At 33.1% G+C, this 21464-nt stretch overlaps 2 protein-coding genes across 3 annotated transcripts in view; both read left to right on the top strand.

The window, feature by feature from the left end:
• LOC132941841 (glutamate receptor ionotropic, kainate glr-3-like) overlaps positions 1-21464 on the top strand; it is a 46694-nt gene that overhangs the window by 9427 nt on the left and 15803 nt on the right. For both annotated transcript variants that reach the window (XM_061010049.1, XM_061010048.1), the window contains exons 3-5: positions 775-915; positions 17913-18037; positions 19009-19229. In XM_061010049.1, coding sequence (XP_060866032.1) covers positions 775-915; positions 17913-18037; positions 19009-19229 — 487 coding nt within the window. The remainder of the gene's footprint in view (positions 1-774; positions 916-17912; positions 18038-19008; positions 19230-21464) is intronic.
• LOC132941840 (uncharacterized) lies at positions 9265-10771 on the top strand. The gene is made up of 2 exons (XM_061010047.1): positions 9265-10492; positions 10626-10771. The coding sequence occupies exons 1-2, from the start codon at positions 9265-9267 to the stop codon at positions 10769-10771; spliced, it is 1374 nt and encodes a 457-aa protein (XP_060866030.1).

Below are 21464 nucleotides of genomic sequence, written 5' to 3'. Positions count from 1 at the left end.
GCCAGTGCCGGATAACCATTAGGTGAATTATAGACACCCACCTCGAGGGGCCCCACTCGTTATAGGGGCTACGTAAAAACAGATAATCATTTAAAACTTTTTTTTTAATTATCCATTTTATATAGGGAACAAAAGTTAATATGAAAATCATACTGTACATGTATATTGTAAGTAGTAACATTTTTTTTTTGATTTTGTCAAATTATAAATAGGTACTTGATAATATTTATTGTAGTCTGTAGATTATCATTTATCGGGCGGCGACGGGCATTGTCGTCGTGCGTTGCAACCTTTCATCGACCACTGTAAATATTTGAAGTTCAAATTTAAAGAAAGAAATGTAAAGGATTACAATTTAGTATTTACTTTAAATCAATTTTTTTAATTTGTATAAAAAATAAAAAATAAAATTAATTTTTTATGTAAATTAATGAGAATTTTAGTGGAATATAAATAATAAACAATTTTTTTTATTCATTAAAATTAGTTGGTTATTATTATTAAAACTGGTAATTTTAATTATTGAGTAGGAAATAAGTATATAGATATAATAATTTTTTAAGGGGCCACGAAATTTTAACCACCTAGGGTCCCGCCATTATTTAGTCCGTCACCGCATGTCGTATTAATAATTATAACAAAATATTACAATAACACTATATATAGGTACCCTGCACGGCGGCAGTATTTTCGTTTCACATGAAGTACATAATATCATAATACAGAACTAAGTAACTATAACCTATATTATTGTTTTAACGTGTCTGCTTACAGGTACGAACTCTACGCAAAGTATACCGTCAACCGGGCCACTTCGCTGTCGTACTTGGAGACTTGGAGCCCGGAAGTATGGGCTGCGTTCCTGCTGACGATGTTCGTGATCGTCGTGTGCCTGTGGTTGGTCGTGAAAATCAGGTATGCTGCTGCGGTGTCGAATGCGATAAGACATATTAATAATATTATAAACGGACGGTGTAAAAGGGACATTTTTCGCACGATATTCAGTATAGTTGGGTACATTTTGCGTTTATCTCGTCTAATATAGTACTCCGCTAAATATAGTTAAGCTGCGACGGCAACGTGTGCACACCCTCTACTGCCGCGCGAGCGTGTAATTATACAGAGACCAAAGGTCGGTATCTATATATAGTAGGTATACCTTATATATAATACATAATATATTGCAGTTACGAGTCATAAATATTCATAAGTTATGACCGTCCGAGCAAATCGATTATTGGTCGTTTTTATTCCTCTCTGCACCGGCGGCGAAAAAATGTACCTACCCTACATAATATATAAATACCGCGGTATACGCATAAAAACTAAATTCCGCGGTTTTAGATTCTGAGTCGAGCGATGAATATATTGATTCGGGGGGGGGGGGGGGGGATAGGGGGCAAAACCTAATTTGTTTTTTGTCATAGGTAGATAACTCAAAAACGAATAATGAACATTGAAAATTTTCCATACAAGAAAGAGTTTTTGACTTCTTTTTGAGCTAATTATAGGCATGAGAAATTTTCGATTTTTGATTTCGTTTTATTTCTATAAATATGGACAAAAAAAAAATATGTCGCTGGAACAAAAAGTTTGAAAATTTGATATAAGGTGGTTCCTCATAATAGTTATTTTAATAGCATTTTAAAAATAATAAAGATATCCATAGCAAGATTTCTTTATAAGCATTATGAGTTCAAATTTTAATAAAAACTAGCTAATCAATATCACGACAATTTGCAAACAATTGTTATAGTTAAGGATTGAAAATTTAAAACAAGATTACTCATAACCCATAATATGTAGTTAATATTGTAACCACAAAATATACATATAAACAGTATTTTTTATAGACATTTTAAGTCCAAATTTGGTCGAATTAGATTTTTAAACGAAGAATAAAGATGTCTGTCACTTCGTTGCAATTCAAAAACACTATTCGCGGGGACTTAGAACTTGTATGGTTGTATGTATACTTTACATTTTACTATACGCAATGTCATTTTCAAAATAATACGATTAATTTTAAGCTATTATCTATTTATAATTGTATACAATCTCCACGAACCTTTTCGCACTGTTCTACGGTAAGGTAGTATTGACTAAAAACTAAAAAGTGAATAACAATAATATATTATGATAGCAATATCAAAATACATACTTGATGTAGACTGACAGACCACTCAGAATCGTTTTGCGTATGCAATGAATTCAAATTTGACACATCAATTACAGTGATCCCACTCGACAGTCGACACTATAGCTATACTATACAGCATATCGATACCCACTTGCCCACCTTTTTTAAAAATAATTATTGTATACATTATTATGTATTATTTTGGTGATACATTTAAATTAATATTTATTCAGTCTTATTGAAACTTTGTGCTTGCGAAATTCCAACGATATGATATTGCACAGTGATGTTTATTAAAATAAAACAAATTAAAACTGATATCGAACTCATTAAAATGATACGGGAAAAAAATACATCACAATATATCGTGTGAAAAGGTACATTAATATATTAATTAGTTCTATTTGTTTTTACATCAAACGGCGTTAAATGTCATTTCTTTTTGACTAAAATATAAAAATAAAACTATCTTTATATAATAATTTCGTTGCTATATTCGTCGTCCATTTCAGTAGTGCCGTAAAGACCTCAATGGATCTGCGGGCGAATAAATATTTACTTATCTTATCCAAACTTTAAATAACTTAAGTAAATACACCGTTTGTATACGCCATTTGGTTTGTGTAGGTATAGGGATATCGACGTCAAAGTTTTAAATAAATTACTCCTCAAACACATAATATATTTTATACAAGTTTTTCAAGTGTGTGGTTCTATTATAAACGTATAATAATATAATATAATCCTATCTAAGAACAACGTTTTCATAAAATATTTGCGCTATACATTATACACACGTGTAGCCGTAATAGTATAATTATTATTTTATACTCGACTCGTTCAAACGTTCTAGAATTTTAAATGTAGTGAAATAAAAAAAAAATTCTCCTATTGATGGTGATATATTATTATTTTCAGAACGGGTATAATATATTGGTTACAGCAGCGAACGTCATATTATTATCCTCGAGAGGGAATATTATTATTGTACTAAACAAATCGAGTAGTCGTTGCAGTGGTCAGCTAATTTAGATCAGCTGTGTACTCGAGAATTTCGTGTCACATAAAAATTATGAATAATCGTTCGTAATTATTATATTTTATTACTACACCTAAATCGCGAACGATTCGGCCATTCGGTTGAAACGGTGCGCCGGCCGAAACGAATATTACACAACAATATCTATGTATAGTAAGACGAATCTATTCAAGCCGGTACAATAATATGCAAATGTAACCTTTGCAAACGCTCGTACTATATATAACGCGCCCGTACAAAAGGGTCTCCGTACACATTATCCAGAGAGGGGTAAAATCAATAGTGTAGTATATATGTGTGTGTGTGTGTGTGTGTGTGTGTGTGTGTGTGTGTGTGTGTGTGTGTGTGTGTGTGGGTGTGGGTGTGTGTGTGACAGACCGTTTTTCACCCCTCCAGGATGGTCGTGAGCTTTGTACCAGGATCTTAGGACCCTGCCGCGCGCTTAGAGGTCGGTCGAGCTTCCCGTCCGCGCCAACCCAGCTATAGTTGACGTTTCGAACTCTGCCGCTAAAATAAAATTTGAAAACCGTAATTTTTATTTCTTCTTTTATTTACCCACTTTGGGAGATGGTCTTGGGATCCTGCCGCACGCTTAGAGGTCGGGCTTCCCGTCCGCGCCGACCCAGCTATAGTTGACGTTTCGAACTCTGCCGCTAAAATAAAATTTAAAAACCGTAATTTTTATTTGTTCTTTTATTTACTCACTTAAGGAGATGGTCTTGGGATGCTGCCGCGCAATTCAGTGCCGTTCCCAGGTTTTGCGAGGCCCTGTATTTACAATATTATATTATCGAAATCCATAGGTACACTAGAATAGTGGTTCTCAATATTTTTATAGGTACCTAGACGAGGACCACCTGCCCATTACGAAAATTTCTACGTACTTGACTAAATAACTTTCTTTTGTTATCAAAAAATGTGTACCTTATTTACATGTAAAAGGTTGTTTAGGGATTATATACATTTCTACGAATACAAACGACATCAACGCCGTCGATATTTATAAAACTACTAATAACCACCTAATATCAAATACTATTTAATGTTTATAATAATTAAAATTTGTTTGCATACTACTTATGTGCTTTCCATGGTAAACGTCCCACAGTTTGACAAATACTGTTCTAGAACACAGGGTATTGCGTCCTCTTAATTCTTAAACATACATTAGCATTTACATTTTGCAATGTACAATTTGTAAACATCGAAACTAATTGTTTTTGCAAAGATTTGAATATTTGATGACGATAAAAATAAATATAGGTGTAATTATATTTAAATAAAATGTAATATGAGATATGACGAATGAGAATCACCACCACCAGGAGAAATAATCGTAAACAAAATTATAGTTAAAAATAAATATAAGTGATAAAAATAATTTTAATGTCAGAAAATATTTTATACTAAAAGGTTTCATGTCATTAAATTAATTATATCAAGTCACAATAATAATAATAATAATAATAATAATAATAATATAATATATATATTAAAAATTATATTATTATATTATATTATTATATGTCATGTTATTATTGTCGACGTCGTCATTTCGAGGAAAAAATAAATACCAACACTAAAATTAAACAAAAATTAAAACCAATTACACATTATATCGTTAGCTTCTTGATACAGTACCTGATCGTATTTACTATATAAACATTGATATTATCTGAGACGTATTTAAATTTTAAGTCGTTGCGAAAATGTTTGGAAATATTTTATTTACACGATATATTATATTATTGTATATTATACGCGAGGCCCTGGGCGTGTGTCCCGTTTGCCCTGCCGGGTTTGTACCATGCCGCAGTCGCAGTCTACGTGGACTGAAGTTCTTCGTTACTTGTTTGTCTTCAACGTCTTGTTAGTAGTTACTATTTGTTACTTCATAGTTCGTACTTGTTAATTGTTTTCATGGATTTTAAATTATTTTAGATTAAAAATAGTTATCGAAATACCTCATTGAGTTGTTTGTACCTACTCCGTACCGTGGATTTTCAGTGTCGTTGTTCGTGCGCCATCTTAGATTCATAACGCTTTACTGATACATCGTGTTTGCGATCACACGCGTCTATCGTCAATAATACTTTTATCATTGAACATTGTTTTTCCTCGCGAGTTGTTAATACCGTTATAGTGAACTGGGGCGGTTCGTCGTTTTATCGGTACTTATTCTTAAATGCATTTTTTTTTTTAGCATAATATAGTAAGTCGCTGGAACTGCTCTGGTTTGGCCCTGGGGGCATGTTATATGTAAGCGTAGTATATAGTCATATCAGAGTGTATTATTTTGCAACATGATATGTATGCTGGCGTACGTGACTACGGGGCCGGGTGCTCGAGCAGGAATCTGCTGACCCAGCAATTCCCACCCTGGCCGTTGCACGGAAGGGCCCCTTGGTCACGGCCGCCTCGGGCAGTCTCGTAGACACAGGTGTCCAGCCAGAACCTCATTTAATTTTATACAGAAAATCATTATAATAAGTTAATAAACATATCTTTTAACCTTTCAAACGGTATCTTTGCATTAATTCTTTCAAAACACGTCCCTATTCTTTAAACCGGGAATAACAGCGCGCCGGTACACATCAATTCTTTCCACGTTTTATTTTTCAGCGACTCGGCCCACACGGCCACACATATTTTGAGTATGTCTCTATAACAACTAAAATAACTGTATTTAAATCCATATTTTTTTTAGAATTGCATATCCATTAAATAAGAAGCTTGCCAGAGGCCATCAATAAACTTTTTATTGGTTTTAAATATATTTTAGTTGCCTACGCCTAGAAAATATTTTTCTCGCTGGTCGATGTAGCTCTATGCTATATTTACTAATGTCGTTATATCATAATATTCCTCTCATCAGTCTCACTTAATTCTTCTAAAATAGGTATGATTTCATTATTAACACCAGTAATATCAACACTTTGTGATGATGTTAAAAGATTTAATCTGGTAACTAGATCATTTGGATCGTCACAATATACTAATTTATTGTGTTTGAGTTATTACATCTGTATATAAACCAGACGCTTTCTTGGCCTGTGGTGTAGAAGTAAAATCAAACATCTTTTTCGGGGTCTGTAGACATAGAACTTTTGCTGCTGGATGAAATTCAAGTATTTCGTTTGCTATGGTTGTGCGGGCCGGGAACTTACAATTATTAATACGCGCGCCCGGACACCAACTAGGCTCTTAACACCACTAACACCTAAGTCCTAGAAATATGGAGAACAAGTTGGGTGTGTGATGGTGTAATAGTCCGAACAGTAGTGGTCGGGATCACCTAGCAATTACTGCAGTCGGCCATGTAGTGCGTGTTGTGTAATTATGTGTATTTGTGTATGAATATGTGTGTGTATACAGTTAAGCAAATAGGTAATAAAAAATAGTAACACGGTTTCTGGTGGGTAAGTTGCTGTATAATACACAATTCTAAATAACGGCAGTACAAAATATCTATATGATAAAACTCGCCGTAACACAAATGTATAAAAAATATAATAATTATTACAATAAATGACCGGCCCTTGTGGCCAACCGAAATAAATTATACATTGACGCAGCTATTTGAGCTGAAGATCGTATACAATAATATGCGGCCCTTCTGGCCCAACGAAATAATAATAATAAATAATATAGAAGAGCTATTTGAGCTGCTGCCACGTATAAAACATGTGACCCTTCTGATCCAACAGGTTAGGCATAAAATATAAAGATGCTAATAATGTACGGCCCTTCTGGCACGACAAATTTAGTAATAATTATAAAATATCTACAACCCTCTTGGCCCAATAATTGATTATGTATGGTAAATAAATAAATAATAATAAAAATAACTCACAATTTGTGGAGCACAGACTATAGCTAGCTGGACTAAAACTGCTGTACTAAAACAAAATATAATAATATGTCCTGCGCTTGGCGCACACAAAATATAATAAAAGGTGCCAATTCACGCACAAATCACGATAATAAAATAATTAGGTAATATTAAAAGGTGGCGATTTGCGCCTATGGCTATATAATATAAAACGTCGATGCGCCACAATAGCATAAACGTATTGCCCTTATGGCGCACAATAATAAAATAAGTATATAAATAAATCTGACTGCACACCACACGTTGGTGTTCGCACAACACAAAATATAATATAAAAGGGCGTTTCGTGCCCACAATTTTACTTAATAATGAATATTATAATCTCGATATGCCCTTCTGGCGCTCACAATTATAAAAATACAATTATACATTTTACTATTTGAGTAAATAAACACTTTATAAATTATAATGACATACTTACATCGATACGGCCGCGACAACATGCGGTGCGAGACAAAAATCACGGCGGCCGTGTTAAAATATTATTCGGCAGCCGACGAGGCGGCGTACGATAATGCTCTGGCTTTATCTACATATTATATAACCCACAAGACACATTCAACGATAATAATAATAAAACAATACAAATAGTGATATGCGAGTGTGTGTCCAGCTGTTCCGCCGTGACCGATGTCCTATATTCTTATAATGTTTTTATGTTGCGGCGGCAACAATGGTTGTATTATTACTACGTTTAGCGTTCGAACTAGATAAATTATACCTAGTAAAATTGTGTGTAAAGTTTACTCAAAGAGTTTTAGAGTTATTGATTTTAGCTATTTCTTCGTTTAACTGTTTTATCATTCGTTCAAAAAGATTTACATTACAAAAACATTTGTTCCAATTTTCTCTTGTTGAAATTACGTTGGTTCTAATGAATGTTTGTTCCAAAATGTTTTTGGTCAAATGTCCATTGGAACGAATAATTGTGGAACATGAGATATATATCTTTAATCGTGGTCCCAGTCACGGTATTATACTCTGGACAACGAGAGAACATTACCATGTCCTGACCAAAACGCGTCCTATCCGCGAATCTCCCACTCAATGATAAAGGTTCGTTAATGTTCGGTACGTTCGGCAACATTACACTCGACGCTATATTTTATACTCGTATATTATACAACCTAATCTGTCGATGCACAAAGTGGGGGAAATTATCAGCATTATCAGTTATCAACAATCCGCTTAATGAGGCTGCGCTACAGCATAGATAATATAAGAATGGATAGGACATACCTATACCAGTTCCATATGGGGCCGTGCGCTTTTTTGGGGAAGAGAGAACGTAAAGAGAGAAAGACGATATGGGGCTTTTTAAAGTTATGTGCAAAACTATTTTATTAAATAATAATGATAACATAATAGTCAGTTATATTAAGATATTTGTCAGTTTGTATTTTGATTGTTGTGCCACTTGTGCCTGGAAAATTACTCTAAACTTTGTTAAACATTTAAAATATTTAAAATATTTATTATTATTTATCAATAATCATATCAATATTTTCCCCATATAACCTTAAAAATAGTATCACTAAAGTTTCAAGTGTTAAGTTCTTATATTATCTATGTCCTACAGACGTTGTTTAAGGTTATGGCATTATAATGTATTAAACTAGTTTAAAATAACTCTTAACCATATCAACTAACTAGTTTATTATAAACCAACTAGTTTATATGGTCCAAGCAAATAATATAGTCCATAAAAATAACCCCGAGTGTCATATAAATAATACTTTTAACCTCAAAATACGTCTAACCAGCATGGCTTTTATGGCAACTTGTTCTATGTTGGAACTCCGTCAAAATCAGTGTGACCACATTCGCCAACACTTAGATATTTTTTATTAAAATTGGTATTCCTAACGCTAGTTTTTCGATAGTTGACCGCTATAAGTTTGTGGCGGTGCGGTCGCCCGACCAATGAGAACCGCTTGATTTGTTTGTACATTGTACAAATTTTGATTTTGATTTTCAATGTCGTTATTCGTGCGCCATCTTAGATTCATAACGCTTTACTGGTTTGCCTATATCGTGTTAGCGATCACACGTCTATTATCAATAATATTTTTATCGTTGAACATTTGTTTTTCCTCGTGAGTTCTTAATTGTTATAGTGAACTCGGGTGGTTCATCTTTTTATCGGTACTTATTCTTAAACGTTTGGAGTAGACGTCATCGAACAACGAGAAAATGTATAAACTACCTAGCCTTGTGAAAATGGCGTACTACGCGTGCAACGACGTCGAACGTGACAAGTTTGACTTGCTGCACACACCGGACATCGACATGCGAAATTGTTGCGAGTCGCTGTTAGAATTATTCAAAGTTGACAAAATCCAAGACGAGCACAACGATAGGCAGACAATGTTCGAGCGGTCTCTGTTCGCCTTCGACGACGAGATGTTTGAACACATATGCGAGAAGGCAGCGTTCAACGGGCACATCGATTGTCTGAAACTAGCACACGAGATTGGCATCCCTTGGGACACCTTGCCTGGATTGGACGATTTCAGAGGTAAGGCGTGTGATCTGGCTGCGAAATCAGGCAATCTGGAATGTCTAAGGTATGCTTTTGAGAACGGGTGTCCATTTGATGAGGATACATGCAGCAACGCCGCGTTGAACGGTCATCTGGAGTGCCTGAAATATGCACGGGAAAATGGGTGTCCCTGGGACGAGGATACGTGCAGCAACGCCGCGTTGAATGGTCACCTGGAGTGCCTGCTGTACGCACGGGAAAACCATTGCCCCTGGGACAAATATACGTGCAGCAACGCCGCGTTGAATGGTCACCTGGACTGTCTGGTGTACGCACGGAAAAACAGGTGTCCTTGGGACCGGAATACGTGCAGCTTCGCCGCGTTGAACGGTCACTTGGAGTGCCTGCTGTACGCACGGCAAAACGGGTGCCCCTGGGACAAATATACGTGCAGCAACGCCGCGTTGAACGGTCACCTGGACTGTCTGGTGTACGCACGGGAAAACAGGTGCCCTTGGGACCGGAATACGTGCAGCTTCGCCGCGTTGAACGGTCACCTGGAGTGCTTGCTGTACGCACGGGAAAACAGGTGCCCTTGGGACCAGAATACGTGCAGCTCCGCCGCGTTTAACGGTCACCTGCAGTGCCTAGCTTACGCCTTTGATAATGGCTGTCCCTTTGACGAGATTACGTGCAGAAACGCCGCGTTGAACGGTCACCTGGAGTGCCTTGCTTACGCACGGGAAAACGGGTGCCATTGGAACAAAAAGACATGCAAAAGCGCCGCGTTGAACGGTCATCTGGAGTGCCTAGCTTACGCCTTTGAGAACGGGTGTCCTTGGGACGAGGATACGTGCAGCAACGCCGCGTGGAATGGTCACCTGGAGTGCCTGAAATATGCACGGGAAAATGGGTGTCCCTGGGACGAGGATACGTGCAGTAGAGCGGCGGAGAACGGTCACCTGGAGTGCCTGGCTTACGCACGGCAAAACGGTTGCCCCCTGTGACAAGGATACGTGAAGCAACGCATTGAACGATCACTTGGAGTGCCTAATTTTCGCTCGGGAAGAAGGGTGCCTGTGGAACTCGCTCACGTGCAACTTCGCAGCTTACGGTGAACAGTTTGACTATCTGGTGTACACCTACGAGGGAGGGTGCGAGTGGGACGTTGAAGATTTCTCGAATGATGCAATGGACAGCCATTCGAAATGCGCTTAAATGAACTCACGCTCGTGAAATATGCCCCCGGGATGGCCCTCATGTTTGATAATTATTATATTTTTAAAATTGTACAAAAATTTATTTTTAAAATGTATTTACTCGTTATTATCTTTGATAGTTTGACGCATATAGGTACTGGATGGTTGTCGGTTAATGGTAAATTTCAATAACAGATGACAATCTATTTTTAAAAATAATAAGATACAGTGTTTTCAAGAAACGTAATTAAATTTAAATATAGGTATGTACTATGTATTTACTATTATGAATTTAAAATGTTTATTTAATTATTTTTCACTTAAATAGATTACTCTAATTCCGATAATGCGTCTCAACGATTAACTCGTTTTGTATTCCGACAAAAAATTCTAATTTTTCACAGTATATACGGGGGATTTGTAAAGCCATATAGCATATTTTCTTAATTAACGTCAGTTTAAATTCAATGATATGGTTGTATCATTAATTAAAGTAATTCATTTCAATTTGCTTACATTTTCTAAAACTAGAAATCAGAAAAAAATAGTTAGTAGTTATATACAACTATTAACTGAGTAAGTAAGTAGTAGGCAGGTACCTATATACTAAAATATTTTTATAAAAGTATTAATATGAAACTAATTCTTTGCCCTATTTTGGTTGGAAAAAATTTTTTCATAAAACGGTTTTTATATAAAATGACTAGAGTATAAGGTGTATGATGTCAACGCGTTGCGACTTATATCCACATTCTAAGAACCGCCGTTCTCGCACTCCCAGGCACATGTCAGTATGTTAAATTAGGAAAAAGTATACGGTTGTTACTTTTCGAGTAAAAACATACCTCGGCTGTGAAAAAATTGCGAGACTTAGGTTGGAGCGATTTTGATTCTGTAACAATCCTAACAATTATCAACACCTCTAAAGAACGGTCGAAGAATTTTTTAGAAATATTAATTTCTTCAATGCATATGGTTAAACAAAAATGTTGTAAAAACTGAAATTTGTAAACATTATAATATTTTCAAAAGTTCAAACTCTAAAAAAAACTCCAATCGTTATTTTGAGGAGATGTTAAGAAATGTTATTATTTTTACAGCATTAAAATCGAACTATCTAAAGTCTCATAATCTTGTCACAGCAGAGGGTCTAAAAAAGATTTTTTTTTTTTTGACCGACTTGAATAACCTTATGCCTAAAATCTTTGTACCTTAAAAATATTAGTTTATTAATGTATTAATTTTAATGATGACATTGCTGTACCAAGACAATTATTCTACTAGGTTTAAATCTAAGTCAAATGTCATTGTACTAAAAATTAGAACAGTTTTTGGACCGCAATGCCTACAATTTTGTTGTGATCATGATTTAAATGTACATGATTTCAAAAAAATTTCAATTTATAATAATTATATTCATACTTTATTTTAGTAATTTCTTTATTTAAATTGTAAAATTAAGTTGATCTGTTAGAATTCTTGTAGTTTAAATTTTTTTTAACCACATTATTATCTATGGAACTCTAGCACAGCCATCGGCTTTTGAGGATATCCATCAATTTTTAAATTAAGCTTATGCTTATATTATTATTATATTGTATTGTCTTTTGATGGAAATAATAAACTTATTATTATTTGCTAACTGATACAATAAACTACCTAATATAATATTTTAATGTGTTTTTGAGGAATTATTTAAAATCAATAAATGTGATTTAAAAAATGAAATAGCTGTATTTTAATATTAATTTTGTTATAATAAAAAAATAAAATAAATTTAGATCTCATACAGGAAAATTTATCCAAAACAATTATCCCAATCTTGTACACAATGGTTCAAGTTGCCAATTTCCTCTACAACATCTGAGCGTGCATTTTCAGCTACAAGGCCAATAAATACCTAACCTACTTGAGATCTACAATGGATCAAGATCTTTTCAGTAACTTATCCATACCAAGTATTGAAAAAGATTTAAAAATTGAACTTGAGCAAATTTTACAAGTTACAGCCATGAATAAAATAAAAATGGATCTTGAATAACATGTTAACAACTATTGTATACTATAATAAAAAGTAAATGTTGATATTTTTATAGGGTTTAAATTTTAAGATAAATGGGGGGTGTGGGGGGGGGGGCTAAGCAGATTACCTTTGGTATAATATTGAGGTGGGGCTAAAATTAAAAAAAGCAATAATGTAAATAAAGTATCAACAAACAAATTTTTAAAAATGTTTTTAAAATATTATAGACAATAAGAATTTATGTATTTTAATAACACATTCTTTGACAATTTATTATTTCAAAGTATATAATTTAATTGTTTTTACATAACAAACTTGTATTCAAATGATTATACAATTGGATATAGATAACCATTTTATATAATATTATACTTTTGTACAGCTTCCATAAACCATGAAATATGAAAAGCTTTTAAATGTTTCATGTTGTACTTTATAAGCCTATTTGAATCCATTGCATAAAATATAATGTTAGAAACATGAAACATTTTATCATTATTACGGCAATGATATGGTATTATATTAGTAGGGCAGTCTTCTGGATTTGGCATACGTAATACGTATTAACAGTTTAGCTCCAAATTCAGCAACCAATTTTTTTAAATTTTCAAGTGTAAACTGATTCCAACCATTACTTCCACATACATGTATGTTCATGCCATCAAATCATTTTGGATACTGTATAACAAAAATATCAGTTAATTTTTTTTAAATATACAACAATTCTGAAGTTTAAAAAAGACATAAATTTACATAAGCCAAACTCTTAAGCCACATTGAGAAATAGTCACCATGCATAACTGATAGCTACGCCACTGGTTGGTAAGAGAAAATTTTCAATTTCTTTTTCAATTATTGTTAATAAATAATTTTTTTGGTGTCAAAAAACTTGAATATGTAATAAAGGGTCCTCATATCTCATAAATTGTAATAAGTGAACTTAAAAAAAAGCTAAATTCATATTAATGTTTTACGTGCGTCTTAAGTTAGAATTTGTAATGATGTTTAAGTTATATTTACTATATATTTACCAGTTTTTGTTTGCTTATTCGTGATATCTTTGGGCCATTACATTCAGTAAACAATGTTGTTCCACTGACTTCATAATTTTCTGACATCATAAGTTTATTTTTGTCTAATGAATCAGAAATCCCTAATAAAAAAGTAATAAATTGTAATAATATAATTTTTAACTGTTAAACAATTATTACATATAATACTAGTCAGAACAGATAATCTATTGATTCAACCATACAATTTCTTGAATTATCATTGGTTATATCAACATTATAAACATTTAGCTTTAACGTGAATAAACATATCCCAATACAATAAATTAAAAAATGACTATTATTTTTTTGAATAACCAGTCATATTGAATTTTAATAAATCCAAAACTCAGTTGCTAATAATTTTTTTTTTTAACATTTATTGGATTATATACAATTGGTAATCGTATTTACAATAAGCATATCTGCGAAAAAAATTAATATATACAAGACATGAAGACGTGAAGAGGAAAGTTACCCTGCAATAACACTCAGAGCTAATATTTTTTTAGTTATTTATAAGAGCTTTTAAAATTTGAAGTATACTTACAATTTTCGTTGATTATAAATAATCCATTTGCTATGCTAGTTAAACATTCCAAATTAACATCACAAGTATTAATTTTTGTTTTTGGTACAATTATGTGAGTAACTTGAGAAAATTGCTTTTCTTTCCTTTTGTCACATAAACACATAAAAACATTTATAGTGAAACCATAATAAAAAATTTAAATATAAATATTAGTCAACATACCAAATATTTTGAACTAATTTAATATTGAATGTTTACAAAATGTGTTCACAGTTTCACTTTTTAATGAAACATTTTTTAGAGCTATGATAGTTTCATCTAATTTATAGTTAGTATGGCAAATTTGTGTTGATTTACACAGAACTAAATTTTCCAATAACTCGGATCACTTTCTTTATTAAGACACCTAAAACATTTAAAAATTATTAAGATACATATAATAATTTGATTTACGTTATATTTATTGTAAATAATCTTTATTGAGTTGCCACAAATATTTTTAAAAATCAAGGACTCTCCTAACTGCATGTATATACATCAGTACATGTGTATATCTTGTAAATTTAATACATTCATCGCTACGCTCAGAATTTAAAAAAAAATAATGAGGTTGCTATGGTAACCTAGGAACTTTATATCATTGATTTTATCTTTTTTATAGTTAATATTATTAATGTTAAATAGTTAGTTAATAAAATGATCAATTTAATAAAGCTTTATCTCAAAATAATCTAACTTACAAAAACTTTCGAATACAATTTGTTATACAGTGAAACTTCCATATAACGAACTTCCATTTAACGAAATTTTCTGTTTAACGAAATATTTTTAAGAACTATGACCTTCATTGTTAATTACACGTAAATTTATCTCCAAATAACCAATCTGATGTTTCTATATAACGAAATAATTATTCGATAAAAACCAGTTTTTGTAAATGTTGTCACTATCAAATTGATAGTTTATGTCATAGTTCTTGAACAGAGAACAACAATTACTCTGCGAGATTGTATTTCTGAGGTATAGAAAGCTTGGAGAAGTGATTTTTTTAAAACTTGACGATATAGAAACTTTTTACGAAAGAAGGACAATTTAAAAAATAATAAGCAAACAAAACTATTACTGATTATTTCTTTTAAATTATATTTAAGGTTAAAAATTAAATTAAACTGTAATATGATGTTTGATGTTGTTTTTACATACATACAATATACATAATAAAAAAATAATAAAAAAAATACGTAATTCTATTTAACGAATTCCTCTATATAACGAATTTTTTTTGCTGCTTATTCGACTTCGTTATATGGAAGTTTCACTGTACTTATATGTGACCGAAGATTACTTATAAATTACGGTAGTCTGTAAGCTATTTAATATAAAAAAAAAGTCTCCTGTACAATTTGCCATTTTTTATATAGGTATGATTTTAGGGATGGGGACAGCTGGGTCTTGTGATAAGAATTGGGTCCCGTGATAAGAAATTATAATTAATAATCTTAATCAAGAGTTCGAATTCTAACCTCAAATCAAAAAAAATACACTTTAATACCAACCGTCAGGCATTGGAAATAGTTCAGAACGTATTTTGAGTATATGAATTTCTCACTCTGGTCCAAATACGTTATTTATCCGTCATTCCGTCATTTATCCGTTGAAAATTACCGTTATTTAACGGTAAACAGTTCGTCATTTTACGTTTGCCGCTGCTGGGCGCTTGTTGTGCTTTGGTGCTTGCCGTTTGGTTCAGCAGTCATCAGGAACCTAGCAATCTAGTTTATTATCTATATCTGTGCTAGACACAGCATTTAAGGTATACCAGGGGTATAAAACTCTGCGAATTGGCCGAATCGGGCGATTGTGGCCTTGAACACGGTCGCCAGGCGGGCGTGGCATACGTGAAATAGGGAAATGGCATAGATAATATAAGAATGGATAGGACATAAGAACTTATCACATGAAACTTTAGTGATACTATTTTTAAGGTTATATGAGGCAAATATTGATATGATAATTGATAAATAATAATAAATATTTTAAATATTTAACAAAGTTTAGAGTAATTTTCCAGGCACAAGTGGCACAACAATCAAAATACAAACTGACAAATATCTAAATATAACTGACTACCTATCATGTTATCATTATTATTTAATAAAATAGTTTTGCACATAACCTTAAAAAGCCCCATATCGTCTTTCTCTCTTTACGTTCTCTCTTCCCCAAAAAAGCATACGGCCCCATATGGAACTGGTATAGGCATGTCCTATCCATTCTTATATTATCTATGGGAAATGGTAAACAAGCCGATCCCGCGTAGAATTACCCTGCCGTAGTCTTGGAACCGTTTTCATAATATTGGTAACCATGGGTCTAACATCATGTTGGTGCGTGGAACCGTTTTCATGTTTTTCGTAGGTTCAGACTTCAGATCATAGGTAACCAAGACCCTAATCAGCTGATCGAATTTCGCTTCTATATTGTTCTATGGATATACTTAAATCGTTGTTCGGTTCAAACTCAAATTATTTCTTATCACTTATTTATGGTACAAATATTTGTCGGGTTTCATTCATTTTGTCATGATTCACTATTCTGGTTATAGGTTGTGTCAATTGAAGTTTGTAGGTACCATGGAATCAAATCGGGTTTCGGGTTTCGTGTTAAAAACCGGTTAAAATGTTTTCCGGGTTTTGGGTTTTGTGTTGCAAACCGGGTAATATTATTTGCGGGTTTCGGTTTTCGTATTGCAGACCCGGTAACATTTTTTGCGGGTTTCGGGTTTGGCGTTAAAAACCGGGTACAATTTTATGCGGGTTTCGGGTTTGGTGTTAAAAACCGAGTACAATTTTATGCGGGTTTCGGGTTTCATGTTAAAAACCGAGTAAAATTTTTCAAACCCGTTTTGACGCCCTGGGTTGGGCTTTACGTCCACTCCAACCAGGTTGACTTTTCGAACTTTGCGCGCGAAAATAAAATTAATAAACCGTAATTTTTATTTCTTCTTACCCACTTCAGAAGATCGTCTATCAAAAAATTGTCAATTTGACATTATAATATGTTATATTATTATTATTGTCCTGCAGTTCGTGCGTATTTGCAATAAACGAGCAGACATTTCAAATATTATATTTTAACGACGGTTTTTTACGGCGGAATTCGATTGGAAAGAATGATAATATTTATGACATCAATAAATATATTTAGGCATGATAATACGAGATCTTACAATTGAGAGTGCTCTCTCTCTCTTTTTTCAACGATTCAAGGAATGAATGAGACGGAAAATATATGTTTAAAATTATCATATATAATATGAAAGGAAATCGATGTAGGTGCGTACTTTTTTTGTACAATGGTGGTTATTTTAAAGGAGATTTGGTGGAGAAGGGGTGATAATAATATGGAGCAACTGATGGTCTATTATACGACCCAGTGAAATCTTCTCGATTTGACCTGAACTTTGCATAGTGTCAAATATGGTCGGAAACACATCGCCTTTATACCCTCAAGTATTCAAGTACAAATAATATAATAGGTAGTTATTGTGTTTCAGACATATAATGCCGTCGGCGGACGACGTACCCGTGCAGCAGGTACAATTGCAGCAGCCATCGGCCATCGAATCTCCTAGCCTGATATCCTATTTCTTCGTCGTATGGGGATCGATTTGCAGTCAAGGTACATCAGTCATTATTGTTACATGTGTATATGAACACGCGTATACAAACTTAGATCGAAACGGCGGCTGTAGGTCCCAAATGGTGATTTCGGCGTCCGTGTGATAAATCGCATAGTTTGTCTCCAAAACAATAAACGCTGCACTGGCACAGATAACGCAGTGACACAATTCAACAGTTTAAATTCTTGTCAACTGTACCTATAGTACCTATATTACCTATATTGTACACGAAAGAGGAATATTTTTACCTCCAAGTGTCTACAATCGCTCTGCAAGACTATTGATAAATTAAAATCCAAAATTCAGTCACGAGGTTTTTTGCCCATGTTTAAACGCCCACTTGCTGATTTTCGAATCGTTACAGTGTCGTGACCAAGTGGCTCAACAATATTTAAAAATATATCATACTAAAAGTTACATTATGTTGTCGATATATCTGATATATATCCGCACCTACAGAAAAATAATGTTTACCGAAAATATTTCATTATGCATAATATTATCGATACAAGTCGAAAATAACCAAATATGATTATTGCATACAGTTTAAAATGTATATTATAAATAAAAGAGAACAATTTTCATTTGCAAGTTAAAACAAAATATTCTTCAACAGTGCTAATCTCATACAGTTACTTACTTGCACCACTAAACATATTTCATACCGTTTTCGCTGCATTTACACATGTGCATATAGTGGTTAGTGGTTACACAATCAGATGCATGTCCAGCGGGTAGGCCTGGTAAATGGTAACACACCCATATTGAAATAAATATTTTAAAATTAAAAACAAGAAATCGTACGTTTATTTTTCACCAAATTCAACTATATTATATCACAAAAATTAAAAATTGTGCATATTATAATATTGTTCAAATTGTTCCTATAACCTGGCCTGTCCTGAATTTCCGTCCTGGACACGCCTCCGTAACTGCAATCCATTAAAACCGTTATTATTATTATTCGCAGGACTTCACACCGTCAACATCAACGCCTGTTCCGTGCGCGTCGTATCCTGGGTCACGTTACTGTTCGGGCTGTGCATTAGCACGTCGTACTCGGCCGTCCTGTTCTCCCGGTTGACCGTTGACAAGTCCGACTTGGTCATACCGTCGTTGGACTCGGTGGCCAGGATGCGGACGCACGTGCTGTGCGTGCGGCGCAACAGCTTTGGATACCTGCTGTTCAAAGTGACTATATTACTATGTTATTTATGATAATAATATTAAGAGTACTACCTATACCTACGCCGCAACATACGCTTTTCAAGGAGTTTGTTATCGGCAATCCGAGATAAATTTTAAAAAAAAAAATGAAAATTTAAATGCATTTAAGTAATAAAATATACTAGTTTAAAGTAACTCACAAGTGGTTTCACATATGGGAAAATAACCGAAAAGTATTATTTTTTTGATATCACTTTTACGAAAAAAGTTATCAAACTTTGAAAGTTATAATATACAAATTTAAAAATAATGTAACTTTTTTCGTATAAGTAACGAATAAAAAATAAAAACAATAGGTACGTCGTGTTACGCATAATCAAAGTTTTCTTATTTTTCTTTCGAAAAATTGGTTTCTTTTATTAGAACTGTATAATTATGATGGCCATCTCTGTTTTTTCCCACGCTGAATCCTTTTTCTAGCTTTTTTTCGTAATCGCGTATAGTGATTAACCGTGGCGCTGATTTGAAAAAAAAAACTCATTAACCTGGGTAGGTTCTGCAGTTGGTCTTATTGACTGACCTAATTTAAATCTCGCCTACAGAGTGTGTAGAATTTTGAATTTTGGTGGCTATATAGAAACAATATAACGAATAAAGCTATATTCTTTGAGAAGTACATTGTAAACTTATTTAATTAATTTACATTTTTATTAGTTTTGTATTTATAAATATAAAGAAACAATTTAATTTTAATTTTATACTTGTGATCATCAGGAAAATATAAGAATATTCATGATCAGACACTCTAAGATTTAAAAAAAAATGTATGAGAAGTGATAGTTCTCATATACATACGACGACATAATATTCAAAATATACGATTTACTTAACATTATGTATACCGATATTGCAATATATATTATGAGCTATGATCATCACTTAGGTACTACAACACATCATGATACAACAATAATATTTAATTGTATTATACCTACGTTTTACTTTATTTAAAAGCACACACATTTTACATGGTCACGTGAACGCGTTGTTTTCGAGACGGAATCGATTTATTGACGTTTATTTAAAAATGTTACATTTTTGGAGGAAATGTTGTTATATTCGGAGAGTTTTACCGTTAAAAATACATAATGAAAAAGAGGAATCGAGCGATAAATAAAGCGAATGTGTATAATTAATCTCTGTCTGCGCACAGAACGATTAAAAAATATTAGGTCTCTCCTCTTTCAGTGTTTGATCAATGACCAGTGACAACTGCATGTAAACGGTTGAGATGAATGTGTAAAAATGTAAAAAAAAGATTTTGACAAACACACTAAAATTAATAGTTTAAAATTCAAATAATAAAATACTATAATCACCTTACCGACCTATAACTTCTTTCCTTTGCACTTTTGCGGTATATCGAATTTCTGATTGGTGTAAATATACCTATAACCATTGATTATACATAGTATAATAGTACTATGTATAATCAATGCTATAATGTACCTACCTTATAATAGAACTTTGTCCAGCACTTTATGACTATCGGATAATATGAAATTAAAGTTTGTGTAATATTATGTTTTAAATATACAATATTAACCTGTATAATATAAAACAGAAAATTATTTTTTTTTTTTCAATTTAGAATTAGATAAATGTTGTCGTATGAACATATTATACCGCCATCATAATAATATTATATCTATATGTGGGATGTGGTGCCGCGTATAAAAATGGAACACGAAATATAAATATCCTTTATAATCCGAGATAAATGCCGTGTGCAATATGTGAAAATTATAATAGAGATGTATTTCAGAGATGTTACCTACTGCCTTATAGTCGACCTAACCCAACCTGACCTTACCATTACGGTACGAATTTCGAGTATTTTAAAATCTAAAATTATTTTGAATTAACCATTAGGTTGGGTTAGGTAAATATGGCCATGCATGAATCGTTAGTAATAATTTAACATGACATGACTGCATTGCGTATATACATAGCATGTGCATACAACTTTTACAGTCGTTATTTCTGAGTAGGTACTGTAGCCGTGCTCTATTCAATAATTCAGTTATTTAAGTTCTGTATAGTTTCATTAAATGTCGATATATGTACATAATATTTTCAATTTTCTTGTGCATTTATGATAGTATATGGTTTATAAGCATGCACGGGCTAAACTAGCTATGGCGAGGGGCTTACCCCCCCCCCCCCCCAAATATATAATATATAAATATTGGATGACGA

The sequence above is a fragment of the Metopolophium dirhodum genome, chromosome 3 (genome assembly GCF_019925205.1).
Source record: "Metopolophium dirhodum isolate CAU chromosome 3, ASM1992520v1, whole genome shotgun sequence".
Taxonomy (NCBI): Eukaryota; Metazoa; Arthropoda; class Insecta; order Hemiptera; family Aphididae; genus Metopolophium; species Metopolophium dirhodum.
The sequence above is the reverse complement of the archived record's forward strand: the minus strand, read 5'-3'. Positions and strand labels throughout refer to the sequence as shown.

Coding starts and splice junctions, on each gene's coding strand:
- LOC132941840 (XM_061010047.1), top strand. CDS start 9,265: ATGTATAAACTACCTAGCCTTGTGAAAATGGCGTACTACGCGTGCAAC. Junction 10,493..10,625: donor CTGGGACGAGGATACGTGCA/GTAGAGCGGCGG, acceptor CTCGGGAAGAAG/GGTGCCTGTGGAACTCGCTC.